General features: G+C 49.2%; 9 protein-coding genes across 9 annotated transcripts; 7 read left to right on the top strand and 2 right to left on the bottom strand.

The window, feature by feature from the left end:
• Nucleotides 1-377: 377 nt before the first annotated feature.
• Nucleotides 378-1,247, top strand: GL50803_0011149 (uncharacterized protein; the record flags this gene model as incomplete). The annotated part of the gene is made up of 1 exon (XM_001704648.1): nt 378-1,247. One exon carries the CDS (start codon nt 378-380, stop codon nt 1,245-1,247), a length of 870 nt encoding a protein of 289 aa, XP_001704700.1.
• A 242-nt stretch (nt 1,248-1,489) lies between these two features.
• GL50803_0011151 (uncharacterized protein) lies at nt 1,490-2,179 on the top strand (the record flags this gene model as incomplete). Its single annotated transcript, XM_001704651.1, has 1 exon — nt 1,490-2,179. One exon carries the CDS (start codon nt 1,490-1,492, stop codon nt 2,177-2,179), a length of 690 nt encoding a protein of 229 aa, XP_001704703.1.
• Nucleotides 2,180-2,314: 135 nt separating this feature from the next.
• GL50803_0011152 (uncharacterized protein) lies at nt 2,315-4,033 on the top strand (the record flags this gene model as incomplete). The annotated part of the gene is made up of 1 exon (XM_001704652.1): nt 2,315-4,033. One exon carries the CDS (start codon nt 2,315-2,317, stop codon nt 4,031-4,033), a length of 1,719 nt encoding a protein of 572 aa, XP_001704704.1.
• A 14-nt stretch (nt 4,034-4,047) lies between these two features.
• On the top strand, nt 4,048-4,248 carry GL50803_0011153 (uncharacterized protein; the record flags this gene model as incomplete). Its single annotated transcript, XM_001704653.1, has 1 exon — nt 4,048-4,248. One exon carries the CDS (start codon nt 4,048-4,050, stop codon nt 4,246-4,248), a length of 201 nt encoding a protein of 66 aa, XP_001704705.1.
• Nucleotides 4,249-4,497: 249 nt separating this feature from the next.
• Nucleotides 4,498-6,207, top strand: GL50803_00104234 (uncharacterized protein; the record flags this gene model as incomplete). The annotated part of the gene is made up of 1 exon (XM_038045619.1): nt 4,498-6,207. One exon carries the CDS (start codon nt 4,498-4,500, stop codon nt 6,205-6,207), a length of 1,710 nt encoding a protein of 569 aa, XP_037902111.1.
• On the bottom strand, nt 6,191-11,359 carry GL50803_0016869 (uncharacterized protein; the record flags this gene model as incomplete). The annotated part of the gene is made up of 1 exon (XM_038045888.1): nt 6,191-11,359. The coding sequence occupies one exon, from the start codon at nt 11,357-11,359 to the stop codon at nt 6,191-6,193; it is 5,169 nt and encodes a 1,722-aa protein (XP_037902110.1).
• A 60-nt stretch (nt 11,360-11,419) lies between these two features.
• Nucleotides 11,420-12,697, bottom strand: GL50803_00104232 (uncharacterized protein; the record flags this gene model as incomplete). Its single annotated transcript, XM_001704654.1, has 1 exon — nt 11,420-12,697. One exon carries the CDS (start codon nt 12,695-12,697, stop codon nt 11,420-11,422), a length of 1,278 nt encoding a protein of 425 aa, XP_001704706.1.
• A 183-nt stretch (nt 12,698-12,880) lies between these two features.
• GL50803_0060903 (uncharacterized protein) lies at nt 12,881-13,297 on the top strand (the record flags this gene model as incomplete). Its single annotated transcript, XM_038046247.1, has 1 exon — nt 12,881-13,297. The coding sequence occupies one exon, from the start codon at nt 12,881-12,883 to the stop codon at nt 13,295-13,297; it is 417 nt and encodes a 138-aa protein (XP_037902109.1).
• A 4-nt stretch (nt 13,298-13,301) lies between these two features.
• GL50803_00111911 (uncharacterized protein) lies at nt 13,302-14,630 on the top strand (the record flags this gene model as incomplete). The annotated part of the gene is made up of 1 exon (XM_038045650.1): nt 13,302-14,630. The coding sequence occupies one exon, from the start codon at nt 13,302-13,304 to the stop codon at nt 14,628-14,630; it is 1,329 nt and encodes a 442-aa protein (XP_037902108.1).
• Nucleotides 14,631-14,644: the final 14 nt, after the last annotated feature.

Below are 14,644 nucleotides of genomic sequence, written 5' to 3'. Positions count from 1 at the left end.
ACGATGTAGGTTCTAAAGATTTTTGGTGTTGCTGTAGCTACTGTTAGTAACACTAGTGGGTGGCATTTCTTGACCGTTGTTTTTAGCAATTAGTTTAATCGTCCAACTCGGTCTACAGTCAAACCATAAGGTGCTCGGCCTTACCTCCAAGTAGTCGGTTACTTTAGCTACAGGCAAGAGGCAATTCTTTTAATCCTAGATGGGTTCATATAGTTGTAGGCATGATTAAAAGACATCGGTCGGGGCCTTTTGCTGGGAGTCACTTAGAAGCCTGATAATCATATTGCTCAGCAATACGTCGGCCTACAAGGTTCTAGTCCGGGTTTTACTCTACTATATTAATTCAAAGGTTTTAGGCATTAAAGAATCAGAATTCCATGGTTTATCCTAGTATGTCATCGGAACTGCAAGAGTCTATCCTTCGGGAACTTGCTTCACAAATTATTGTCACTCGCGGTGTCTCTGAGGACGTAGAAACACTCATCCGCACTCCACGGAAGCTGTACGCCTATGCCATTAAAACTCCTATCAATTGGCGCAAGATAGCAACCGCCCTCAACCAAGATCGCAATCGGATCTATCATTGGTATCGTGAGACCCACTCTCGGAACATCCTGGATGTGAAGATGACAAACGAAGACCGAGAAGCAATCAGGTCAATTATAATTGGGGGTATCCGTGATAGAAGAGCTATCGACGCAGAGTTTTATAAAGAGATACACAAGCGCTTTAGCGCGAAATATCCACGCCAGGAGTTGCGTATGACTTACAATAACGCGCTTCGTACCCACAGTGTTCGTGCGGTATTAGAAGAATGCGGAGTTAAGATATCATCACGAAGACCGTACAGACCGAGAGCGCAGCGCAAAAAGGCAGATAAGCCCAAGGCTCCAGAAGCAAACACACCAGTGGAGGTATCGCAACTTTCCTCACAACATTCCTCACAGCATTCTTCGCAAATTTCTTCGCAACTTTCTCCGTGCCCCATAGAGTATGTTCCCGGGGGGATTGTCTCTCTTCCTGACCCTACCCTGCTTCCTCTCATGCCTAATCAATCGTTCATCAATCTCCCCTACCCCGCCGCTCCGCACGGGTATGTGCCCATGTCTTACCCGCCACCCCCAGCCTCCTTCTTCAGCCAGGCCCCCTTCACATACGTTCCCTTTATTTTGACGGCTCCGAGAGCAGGAGGGTGCGTCAGTCCTGCACCACAGATGTATACCACCATAAATGCAAATATGAGCTGACATTGGCACTGTAAATATGCTCTCTGACCTTGTGTTGGGTCTCAGACCGCTTTGTTTGTGTCGGCAACATATTGGCTAAATTTGTTGAAATATGCGAATACTCGTGAGGCTGTGCATATATCTATGCATATATGCGTTTTGTTGGCGCAGTAAGCATTTGTGAAGCTATGCAGCAACGTCTGCTTCAGCCTGGTTCAACGGGTTGCCGCCTTGTCGTTCAAAAATAGCAGTAGTCAAAGTCTATGAGTTCTCGTACGTTTGTCGCTGCACAGCCATATACAGCTGAGGATCCCAGCAACGAGTTTTCTTTTGAAGCTGGGGAGCAGTTCATTGAGGCCAACAACCCAGAGGCGAGCCCTAATGACGCGTGGGTTTTGGTGTACCGTCCCGGAGCCCCATCCGTCTCTAAATATGTTCCTGTTGACAAACTAATAGAGGAAAGGGTCGTTTCTTCCAAGTATAGACAGCCAAAGACGCTAAGTAGCACCATCAGCGACAGTCCTAGTGCACGGGCTTCTGCGGCCAGCGCAGAATTAGTTAGTGTCATCAGCAATGCTCCACCATCCAGGGATGCAAAGAGGTCTACAGTTTCATCTATCCAAAGGGGCGATCCTCCACTGTCAACTGGTTCGGATGATATCAATTCAAAGCTCAGTGATGCAGCAGCTTCGGGCATGACATTTGGGGGCACGCTGGCATCGACCTTCAAAGCAATTCTGGAAAAGCATGAGGCGTACTTTGGGAATGTTGCAAAGAAACGGGAAGAGAGCTTTGCTAAAATTAGTTCGTCAATCGGAGAGGCCAGTACAGAGCTTGCTAGATGTCGCGAGCGGAATACAGCAATAAGGGAGCAGATTGCGGAATTAGATACTATGATAGCTGCAGAACGAGCCCGATGGCGGCAGCTTGCAGGGGACAGGCCTGATGTATAAATTATGCGTCTGCTCTAGAGCACGCTGTGCTGTAAATTTTCAGCTATATTGCTGATTAGCCTGCCTTGTATGTTATCGTTTATGCGTTAGCAGATGGGTTTTGACCTCGTGTTTTTAAGAAGCTAACAAGGACAAATGAGCACAGATGTTTTGCTTCAAGTAGTCACAGGCTTTCCTCCTGATCTTAAGGCAACCAGTCTTCAAGCTGCATGCATTTCGTGCTCTGATGGAGCTGTGTTCTTGGAAGGGGACGTGTCATTTCTGCGGACCCCATCTTCTGCCAGAAAAAGGATATGCACAGCCCTCTACCATCTCTTGCCAAAGAGGGTCGTGGCAGAAACGTTCCTATTAGTTGTGCCCCGCTTCCTTGAAACCGATATGACAGCAGTTCATGACGAGCTCCTACGTCTAATACTTCGTCTAACAGGCTATAAACTCGCTATCACTGGCTATCGCTTTGTTCACTCGATGGACCAAGAACCTATGTTTGAGGAGGAAGCAATAGGACTGTTAACAAGAGACAGCTTAACTCGCAGCGCTGCAGAAGCTGTTGTGAAGGCAGTTCGCAGGTTCGCAGCGGACCGTGTGGAGACGTATGCCCTTCAGCTGGAGCTATCTGTGGATGGTGCTGAACTAGCCCCCATGAAAATTCACCTTCTCTCTCCGTTTGTCGGGAAGATGTCCAACACAACCCCTGTATCCGCGCCCGAGTGGCTCTCTATCTTCTGTGACTACCAGTGCGTAAAAGGGCCTTCCGATCACAACACCGTTATCTTGAAGTATCTTGATGCCAGAACACGCAAAGCAAGCTTTACTAGATATTTCAGCGCAGCCAAGCCTTCACCTGCCCACAAGAAAATACACAACTACATGCTCTCTTTACTAGAGGCCCAAGAATTCGGTGCTAAAACACTTACCATCTTAACTGTAATTAATCCAGAGCTACACAAGAAGCAGAGTATTCAGGGGGTGCTTCGTGCCATCTTAAAGGATGCACTTTTTCCCTCTTCCATTACGAACCCTGGGATTGAGATTGATTCACCAAAAAAAGAAAAAAAGTCAGTGCACATATGTGACTCTTCGATTGACTCGTCCTATTTACATGATGAGCACCGTAACCTGCACGACCCCACTACCGACGACCTAATTAAACACTTGCAGCAGAAGCTTGATGCTGCAACACAGGATCAGTTTACCCTGAGCAAGATGTTGATGAAGGAGCAGTATATCCGCAAGAACTTGGAGGATCATTTGGCAAAGCTAACAGCGGATCTCGCAAAGGCCCAAGGAGATGCTGAAAACGAGCGACGCAAGGTAACGTACCTGCTTAAGAAGCTTCACGAAGGGCCTGCAGAGGACGAACGACGGACTCTACGGGGCCTTGATGAGGAGTGTTCACCCATGACAACGGCAACTAATCCGCTGCTACCGATAAAGGAAAACAAGATAGAGGATACCCTAGATGAATTTTTATGCACTCTTCCAAACGGTAGGGACTCGGCAGACGCCAGCATAGCCTGGGATAAAATCACCATGGAGTTGGATGGGGCCAGGTGCTCATCTGGGTTACAAACCATCAGAGTGCCAAATACAGAAAAAGAAGATGAGGATTGCCATGGAACTAAGCAATTACAATGTTTGGAATATGAAAGTAAGATCTTAGAGCTCCAACAAAAATTACTCGAGAGCGATATTAGATTTAATAAGCTCCGTGAGCAAATTCAGGACGAATATGACACAAAGTTGCGAAATGAAATGTACAAGATAAAGGCAGAGGTAGAGCAGGACTTCGAGGAGCGTCTCCGAAATCTAAACCCCAAGGCCTGGTACGAGTATATCCAGAAAAATCAATAAATCGGTACGAGCATATGTCCATTGACTACAGGCAAGTCGATTATAGTAGTGATGTAATTAGCTACGCAAAGACGCTCCTCACTCTGCAAATAGACTCTAGAAGCATTCCCATCCTTAACACCATTGTTCAAAACTATGTCGGCGACTGCCAGTATAGGCAGCAAAGGATCCTACCGCAGCAGAACCAAAAGAGCCAACAGGCCATAAAGAAGTGATAGGCCGACCGTTCTGGGCACTTTTCGATGATTTTAAATCTAAGTGTAAACCTCACAACCTTTATGAGTACAAGACCCAGCTTCATGCTAGACCCTATCCCAGTGCCTCAGAGCTCACCCAACATAGCAAGGCCGCTTAGTAGAGGCGCAGGGTCCTATAAGTGCAAGCTCCCTGTTATTACATCAGCAGCTCGATCCAAACGATCGTCATCTGCACTCGCAAATAGCATGCAGTTAGCGCAGGATAAAATGCCACATATCATGGTCAAGAACAAAGATATCTCTGAGATAGCCACACCCGCCAAATCTAAGAGTCCCAGCACCAGTAATCCACTTCACTCACTTTCTTCTACACCGTTGTCTGTACGCAAAAAGGCTACTCAGTGCATACAAGGATCAGATCTGCCTGTGCCTTCTCCCAGTTCTTCATTAATAGAAGCTGATGCCGACTTGCAACCAGAATCGGTTTCTATAGCCAGTAGTTCGATGAAGGAGGCACAAAGAGCATGCTATCTTGATGCTTCTGGACTTGAGACAACTCCAGGAATACCAATTTTAGACCAGCTTACTGGAGTTACTACTGTTCCGTTTAGAGATGAGTCTACCAAATCTATCAAGTCATGCAGCGAAGATGATAACAGCAACGGAACTGAGAGTCGTGAAGAACTGAGAAAGTACTCAGTACAACAAGTAAGCTACGGGCCAACTGAAAGTGATGCTGGGTATGTTTCACGGAAGGCATGCTATCTGGGCATCGAGAAAACGACGGCGAAAGATGAGGGTGCTAATTTTATTGGGCAAATTCTTGCTGAAAGCGCCACAGAACAAAAGAGCCCAGCTGTGATAGAGTCATACTTCACCAAACAGATCGAACCGCCAATCTACAAGACCCATCGTTCAACAGAAAGGAAAATAAAGTCCCTGACACCTCAACCAATACTTAACAAGGATGGGATGGCAGTTGAGACGGGTAAACAAGGAGTACACCACACCAGGATACCAGAGAAGCAGATCCTCATCAGAACGTCTCCTCCGTTCAAGAGACTGATCCAGACACCGTATGGAGACTTCATCACAAAATTTGAGTGTCCATCTTTTAATGTCACACGATATAACACATTATCACGATTGAGGTGGATGAGCTATCAGATCTCGCACTTTGATAATAATCTTAACCCTGACCAAAAGATGCAGCCAGCAATCTCTAACATATTCTATTTTCAATCCGAGATATACCAGATTATAAAAGAAAAACTGTCCTCTTCAAGGTCTGACACCTCGAGGAGGTTTATATTCAGCACAGACGAGTTGGAGTCAATACTGGATGATTTTGAACGCTACTACAAAGAGTTTGAGTCTCTCCCCAAGCCAGTGATCATTCCACAGGAGTATGCACAGGTACATGAAAGTAATTCTGTTGATAGATATGGAGGTAGCAAGGTTCCTGAGTTCGACCAAACAATGTTTCAGGATGATAAGTTTCGCTACCACGTAGACTTGCTCGGGGATCAGTTCGGGTTTAACGCTATTCGGTGTCCTGCACCAGTTGAGGAACTCCTCCATAACGAAGACTTGGCAATTGCAGATGCGAACACAACCATAGAATCCATTGAGCGTGCTCGGGCAATACGATCCATGGAGAGGAGTGAAGAGCATAAGCACGATAGACAGATGGCTATGCTCATAAGGGAGAATCAGAAGATAGACCTATTTAACCCGAGGCTAATAACTTCTTCAGACACATATACAATAATGGACACAGAATGCAAAATAGAGGCAAGCCATGAGGCAGGGTACCTGAGACTAGACAGCTACGTCGCAGGGTCGCCGCTTCCAGAGGGGTCCATTTCTATTTCACAGCTCATGCAGCACGGTCTCTCGGTTGTAGAGGCAGAGAGAAGCGTAGCAACATCTATATACAAATCAAGCTCAACAGTGAGCTTTACGCGTGCATCTTAACAAGTCCACGGTAAGACAGAGCCATCATAAGATCTCCATCGGACCTGTATTTAGTGTAGATGTTGAGCACGATGGAAAGTTCGTTGTGAAACTGTTTTGCTCCATGGAGGGATATAGCTGCCTGACACTTGGGCTCAATGCAACCGCTTGGTGGCATAACGGTTAGCATGTGATATGCAGCGTCGTGAGAATCTCTATCCCCAGGGATTAGCAATTGAATATCATAAAGCAATGCTCTATCAGAGACATTGGTCAGAAGAATCCGGGCTGTACGTGTTCCTTTCTGCAGATATATGATTGTGGCCTTTGGAATCTCTGGCTCATATTCTGGGTGCGTATTATATAGTTGAGAAGGTGGCTGAGTCACCATTAGTGGAGTATTCAGTGCTAGCCCAGATAATTTGACATAGAATGCCTTTTTGGGACCAGGAGGTATTATCTGCGAGCGGCTGCACTCTGGTATTAGCTTGGTGTCACCATATGCTAACTGTTTCATGTGTGATAATCCGTTACGAGAGATTGTCTTGCTTGATTTCGCTCGCTCCTTGCATTTTGTTCCAGCAGGCTTCGCCACCATATTATCCCACATATTCGCACTCTTTGGTCTTGTCGACAGAGAAGGTGACGTGGTTGCTAGACGTTCAAGAGCGTCTAGCTCAAGGTAGTGCGATTTAGAAAACGCATGCTTCGTCCCAAATCCCCTGTCAAGCATACGCTTCTGAAGTAGAAGCGCTTCCTGCTTTTCGTCTGGAATAACTTGGCTATATGAGATGGTCAAGGTTCCATTATACTGGCCTGGGCGTTTGGGCGCAAAGTTGATTGGCACCAAGAGGCTAGACAACGGCTCCAGTCGACAAGTAGTCCTGTAGCTGAATGGAAGAGCTAAGCCAGAAAGAACAGCTATTACAGGATAATCAGAAGCATTATGAAGGGATATAGAACTAAAGGATTTTGCACCAGCAAAGGATGGAGGAAGGTTGACAAAGTAACTATCTGTCCAAAGACCGTCAAGAAAGCCATTGACGTTTTCTGCTTTAACGTTCATTGCACAATTTGAGATGAGCATAGCGGCACCGTTGGTTGACTGAGTATTGTATTGTGGGGCCGAACTTCCCATTAGACGATCCACACGGGTTACTTGGCTTGCACTTTTCAGAAATACCAAACTGGATGGGTCTATTTGCAGTGGAATACGTAGTAGGATCTGGTAACTCACTGAGGAAGCGTTAGGATGGGCAAGATTATTAATATTGATCTCGTACTTCTGTTCAAGGAAGCACGGCAAGTTTTCGCAAGAAGAAAGCGTTCTTAGTAATCTTTTAATGAGTTTTCTAGTGAATTTGACAACAAATGTAATGGTTGCAATGGGATACTCTGTTGAATCTCGGGTTGACTTAGTGACATTGGAGTATTTGTCCAAATCCTTCAGTGAAAGAATGATGTTTGTCTTGGAAGATTCTACTTCAGAAGCAAGGGAGTATCCAGGAGGTAGCTGTCCATGTCTATGAAGATAGTAGGGCGTCTCGTTAGTGGTATGCAACGCGGTGATAAAGCATTCGAACGCTGACGTAAGAATGGGAGCTGGAGCCCTACCAGAATCATATTGGGGCAAGTCAGCAATCGATTCTCTAACGTACTCACTAAGAATAGGTGTGCTAGCTGGAGTGACAGAAATGCTGACCTGTTTATTGATATGAGCTCCTCCACCAGGTGGTAACCTTGTAGGCATGATGACTGGAACAGATTGTGCAGCTGAAAGAACGTCTCCTTTGAATATGGGTTTTTGCAAAGACTGAGAACTGGAAAGTTGTGCACACATTGCATCAATTGCATGCTTACGTTGCTTAGAACTAGATGATCTTCCAGAAAGAAACAAGACATCTGCCCCTGGCCTCGAGGCTAAAGAATTCCGTGCATAGGCAAGGTGTTCCGATACTAATGCTTGCTGTTGGCGTCTTTCTCTCTGCGCATAGACATCCACATCAGGTAAATGTAACAACAGTTCTGGAAACGTCACGGATTGCCCTTCCTCCACTTTTATTAACGGGATTGATGCTAGGAAGCGCAGAAAAGGAAGATTGAAGCACTGAGTATTGTTCTCACTATTTGTGCACCGTGATCCCGCATATGTATAGTCAGGATAACTAGCCATAGCACCTTTTCTACTACATTGAATCTCAACCTTATGCTCCTGCAGATTAACAGGATTAACAGCTACATTTCGATCACAGACAATGCCATCGAGAAAGCGTACAGGCAAATCTATGCACTCACGGATACTGAAGCGGGATGGTGTCCTAATCGTATTTTGGAGTGTATCAAGGCTCTCTAGTTCATCTTGAAAGAACTGTCGGTCAAACCGAGCACCAAAGACACGCAAGAAAAGAGATGCCCCAGAATCTGTTACACTCATTCTATCTGAGCCTCTGTTGAAAGACTGTAAGAACATGGGTATTTCTGGTAGATCTGTTCCGCTAACGTCGGAATAAGCAATTGCAATTGTTATCTCTATTGTATGTTGCTCCCCAGGGGACAAGCGCCCTGTTAGCGGCCTATCAGCCTTAATGCTAAGGCGCATCCTCAATATGCTGGGATCGAATGTAACAAAAGAAAGAGAGTAATAAAGATAGTGTAGATCCTCTGCTGCATCTAAAACGTTAGTGTTACGAAGAGTCTCTGACTGCAAAAGAGAGTTCATAAATCCACTCTGATTGGCGTTATTTTCCACAGTAACGGAGCCTGTAAGGTAGCAAATTCCCCCTGTGGTGTTCACCCCACGATGAGATTCTAGGTAAGGGGGAAAGAACGGAGAACCACCCAGCAGAAACGAATCATTTAGAACTCTCCAGAACATGGTTGCATTGTACTTTGGACGCTCATATATTGGCACGCCGTTAACAGCCCACTTCATTGCCGGATTGTTGTAAATAATGCTATCCTCAGCAAAGTGAATGCACAATGGACGCACGTCCGGTAAATACTCGTCAGTGAAGTCTTGCTCGAGTGTATAAGGTGTGCTACTTTTTTCTTCCTTTAAATCAGATGCTAATTTGCTTACGCTGCGAGAATTATCTTTGATTGCTTGTGTGAGGCTCCTATACTCACTTAGGGTAGAATTGTACTGGTCAATGAGTTCTTTTTCTAGGGCTGTTGCGTTATTATCTGGACTTTTATACTGTAAATCATAACCAGATGGAAGTAGATGCTGCGAAGAGGGATTGGACACATGCTCAGGAATGGGTGAGTAAGGAAACTCATGCGATCTGACCCTCGAACCAAAACTTGGTAAAGATGCTCTAGCAGGTGAGTCTTGGTACATAATTGCAGTGTTGCCAATCAACGCATCTTCTGGCGATTGCATATATGAGTGTGTTGATCGTGATGGAGTTGGGGTCGAAAAGCGGTGAACTGAGGACGCATCATGGACTGAATCCTGATCACAATAACTGCGTCTAGAATAATCATCTGTAAAGGTAACTGATCGTTGGGGGGCAGATGAGACATTTGTAGATGCGTGCTCAAATGGATGCTGGGAAGTATTCTGGTTATTGGACTCCAATGGGTGGGCAGAGTGCGCGACTGACGGTGGGACACCGGTTGAGTTAATAATGGACTTTTCAATCTCATCGACTGGGGTGGCAGAGCTGGGGGTAGACGAGGTATGTGGCTGGGTCACGCCATATATTGAAGTATTGATGGCAGAACTGGACGGCGACTTTATTCGAGAAACAGATTGTGCAGTAACACTGTGTAGATCGTTAGGTGAAGTTTCCAAGGCTGGAGTCTGCCCCAGACAACTGGCTTTACACTCAGTATGTGACTGTGGGGATGTGATTGAGGGTGGCTTCTTGGGTGAATATAAAATATCTGCATGTGCAGAAGGAGCAGCAACAACTCGAGTTGCTGATAGTTCAGAAGTAGTCGAGGAAGGGGGTAGGTTAGATTTGCACAGACTACTAGGCTGATAAGAAGTGACTGCCTTCGGTGCCGCTTGGTGTACGCGAGTATCCGGTGATTCATCACTGTTACTAACTAGGTTATAGCCGCTTTCAATCACTAGTCTTCGAGGCTCAAGGGTGGAGGTCGACGCTGGTGGAATCACAGGTGGTCTACCGGGGGCGTGGTCAGCAAAATGTGTGCGAATAGATACAGAGTCTGAAGAGCTAAGCATTCGGTCATTTATACCTCCTATGGGGCGGGTCGAGTTGGCGAGTGGCTGTAAAGTAACAGACAGGTCTGAAGAAGACAATAGCTGCGGTTCAACGCTTTCTCCAATCGAGGATCCAGATAGCTCAGTGGTACAATGATTAGGTAGCATCCTGGTATTGATCCAGATGGGCTTTTCATCTAGCTTTCCGTTGTTGTAGCTGTACCAAACGCAATGGTTGATAAGAAAACGTAGTAAGTCGCTTTTAAATGGATAGGAAGTGTATGCGCTATAAAGAGAGTATGCCATTTTCGTTATGTCATCCAGAGCTGTGCCCATGCTGGCCTTAATTGACTCTGGAAATTCTGCTTTAAGGCTAGCAATGACATCTGTATGCATACCAGTGCGAAAAAGCGCGTCATCTGTAAGTAGAGATGCAAGTGCGTGAACAAGCACTGGTGCCATAAACAATGATGATGCGTCTGATAGTGTAGGCAAAAAGATGCGCTCCCCAGGGGATATGATCCCAATATCTGAGCCATGGAAGTTACGGGTACAAACAAAACCATGGGAGTTTCCTGTGTTTATGACTGTTAGTCCGTGTGTTCCATCACTAGTCGACTGAAAGAGTTCATAGTTTAGGTCTACACACGCTGCTAGGCAAAGGATTGGCACTTGATACGTGCCAATCACCTCTTCTGTATGAAGCTTAGCAACCTTAACAAGGATCTTTCCAATTGCAAAAGAACTGATATGCGCAGGAGAAAAGCTAATAGCAATCGCTTTCCTGTCATCAGGATTCATGACTAGTGCAGAGGGCTCGACCTTTACGGGGACAACAGAGTCGTTCTTCTCCAAGGCATAACTTAAATTGGCTTGCCGTAGTATGGTCTGAAGTATTACCATGAGTGGCTCACTATGAACAGCATGAATTCTTAGGGTAGACGACTCTTTTCCGTAGAAGAGAAAGTCGCTGGGTCCAATCCGGATAGGAAAAGAAGTCATCTTAAAACCAAGTTTTGAGATAAAAATCGCATCCTTGGAATGTCAGACTGGGGATGTAGTCTAAAATGCTTGCTCTGCCTCAGCAAGGATCTCTTTTAGTTTCGTAAGTCTATTTACACCTTCGGGTGACAACAGCCTCCCACCGGTACTTAGACCAGTCCGAAGCTGTATCGAGCTCCAGATGAGTAGTGAGCTAGATGACTCGTCTGCTCTCCACCTGAACATGATTGACGCACCATTTCCTTGTCTCTCGCATCTCCCTACTGTTGCGTAGTTTGGGTCAGACTGCGATGTTGCTATCAGTCTTCTGCTTCGTTCAAACACGTTCACAGCGCCCTGCAACTCTGGCAGGAACCACCTGGTCACCTGTGCACACAAAAAGTGCAAGAAGAGTAACACCTCAAACACGCTGCCAAACCATTGCTCCTCTATCTGATTGGGCGGACCAAGGCCCGCTGCCAGGCGGCAAAAGTGCGAGCCCCTGTTTGCAACCAGAGCAGCCAGGCTATCTGGAGCGATACATGTAGAAAAAAGCCCCACCAATGCCGTTGCGCCACGTAGCTCCATTGTAGCCACACCGTTAATCCTGTCAGTTACGGCCTGCACATCAGAAAGCCTGCACATCAGAGAGTCGGCGCCGGCCAACTTGCGCGCCCGCCTGCATGTGAGAAGCACCTGGAAAGTGTCGCTGGCTGTAAGAAGCCTGGGGAAGGCTGCCGGGTCAGTGGGAGGCAGCCGCGGATTGGCCGACGAAGCGGCTCGATGGGCTGTGAACGCGCATGCGTCAGCCCGCAGAATCTCCAGTAGGGGAAGGCAAGCGCTGAAAGGGTCTCCGCAGCCCTTGCCAAAGCCCAGCAGCATGCACAGCAGCGCTGTACCACACGCATAAACGCTCAGAAACGGGGCTGCGCCGGTGCCCAGGGGAGCAGTCAAGACGTCCCGCACAGTGTCTACGCCCCCGATGACACAGAGCTCCGCAAGGGCCGCTCCGAATGTGGTGGCGTCGAGTAAATGCGCGCACACAAGGCACAGCAGCAGTCTCGTTGTAGGCCAGTTGAGGACGCATTCGCTGCTCTCCGGCTGGAGGTCCAGGATCCAGAGGACGTACGACTGCTCCACCCCGAGCTGTAGGTCTGACAGCAGGACGATCCGCTCCAGCCTCTCGGGCCCCTCCCCTGCTGTGCGCGTTGCAAGGCTCGCTGCGAAGGCACACGAGGCAGGGCTGCGTCGTGCATCCTCGAGCAGGCCGTCACTCAGCGCCAGCAGCTCCGCGTCCTGCACGACGCCGCCGGTGGCGTGGTAGTTCGCCATCAGGGAGCGCAACGAAGACGCAAGCATGAGCCCTCCTCGGCAGCCTCTCCGGTTGTCCGCCTGTCCGGGAATTATTCTTGCCAAATTGCATACGATTGCATTTTGAGATTTCGTCTCCTTCCGTGGTGGACTGGAGCTTCAGCGTAGCGTCGTGTCTCCCAGGCCCGTCCACGCAGTGGCAGGCTACAGAGCCCGTTTGGCTGTCGCACAATGCACTGGCCTACCGGGCACGCTGGGCAGCATCTTAGCGCCTCCGACGACGAGGAGCCACTGGCCCTGGACTGCACCACTAGATCACCTAGCGGGCACGCGCATGCTTCTTTCCGGACCCCATTCATTCAGCTGCCAGCCCCGGAGGCGGAGCAAGTCGGGAGGCACCCCTCTGGCGAGAGCATGACGGACGGCAAGGGCCGGCAGCCTCGCCGTGGTTGCCCTCCTCGGCAGAGAGCCCGAGCCATCGCCCACTCACCGCGGTCTCCGAGGAGCCCTCACCTCCTAGTCCACCGGTCCGCATGCGCATCTACTTGCCACGCTATAGCAACGAAGGCCCTCACCGGTCTGGCTATCCTGCACTCGACGTGGAAGGTGTTTACATGCGTAATGCACCGGCCGTGGACCAAATCTTAAGTTTATGGCGCCCAGGGCGTCGTCGCCGGCGGAGGCTCCCTCCTTTCCGCCTGTGTCCTCCGCGCTGCAGATGCTTGTGCGGCCGCCTGTTCCAGCGTCAACAGGTGGGCATGACCCCGGTGGGGCGAGTCGTCTCCGAGAGGGGCGCAGGGCCTGCGACCTGCGTTCTAGGCTGGGCCTTCTTCTGGGCCAGGCTGACGCGATGTCGGGGAGAAGCCGAGTGGGCCCGGAGACGCACTGCGCAAGGCTCCACCAGCTTCTAGCGCGGCTCGCAAGGCTGCAGGAAACAGACCGCTTGCTGGACGCCATTGAGTGTTCGAGTGCCTGCATGGCACAGATCAGCGACCCGGCCTGCCTCCGGTGCCTTCTTCGCGCACACTCCGCCCTAAGCATATCCCCGTCTCCGGCTGGCCGTGGCGTCTCTCTAGAGAGGCAGCGGCAGTGCATGGCGTCGTCCATCTGTGAGCACTTTTCAGCAGGAATCCGAGGGGCGCTGGACAGGATCCTTGCTTCGCGCCTCCGCGCCTGCCACGAGACGCGCGCTCAAGCGCATCTTACGAAGCCAGAGGCCTCCGACCAGCTGGCTAGCCTCCTGTCCGGCCTCCGTGTGGAGGATGCTGCCTCCATTTCGGCGCACTGGAGCGACCAGCTCTTCTACACGGCTCTCTGCCGCGAAGCAGCCGTTGTCTGCGAGTCCCTGTCTTCACTCGTCCTTTCGGTGTCGGAACAGGTTAGGCGCTGTATGCACCTGGGCGACAGCGGACCCTTGACTGCGCTGCTCCACGCCGCCAGGTCTTTCGTTTCTGCGTGCGAGCACGCCTTTTCTGTGTCCTTCCCGACTGGGCTGATGAGTGAGAGCGGAGAGGCAGGCCTTTTGCTGAGCGGGATCGAAGAGACGGGGCCCTACTTTTCTGCGCGATTGAAGCTGGCCCGGGCAAGGGGGCGGCCTCGTTTAATCGGGCGGCTGTTCGGTCGGTCCGCTGCGTCCCCCATCGAGGCATATGTAGAGCGTATTCGTCAAAACTTCAGCGGCCCTGCAGCATGGGCTCCTCCCTACCCAGAGCCGGGCCAGAGCCTTGTGTCTGACAGCTCTGCTGCGAGGCGGTGGCACACTACCGGCGCAGGCCAGCTCTTCGTCGACTTCCTTGTTTTGTTTCTGGGGTCAATCTTTGATGCATTTACTCTCGGGGATCAGATTGCAACCTTCCCCTCTATAGGCCTGTATCTCAGCAACAATCCAGTGGCGGAGGAAGGCGGGCTATTCGCACGGGTCTTCGCTACATACTCAGGAATGGTTGCCAGTGAAGCAGGAGGTCTAAGGGCTATCGAGTAGAGCCATTACTCTGT

This window comes from Giardia intestinalis, chromosome 4 (genome assembly GCF_000002435.2).
Source record: "Giardia intestinalis strain WB C6 chromosome 4, whole genome shotgun sequence".
Lineage (NCBI taxonomy): Eukaryota > Fornicata > Diplomonadida > Hexamitidae > Giardia > Giardia duodenalis.
This window is presented reverse-complemented; position numbering and strand designations above follow the sequence as displayed.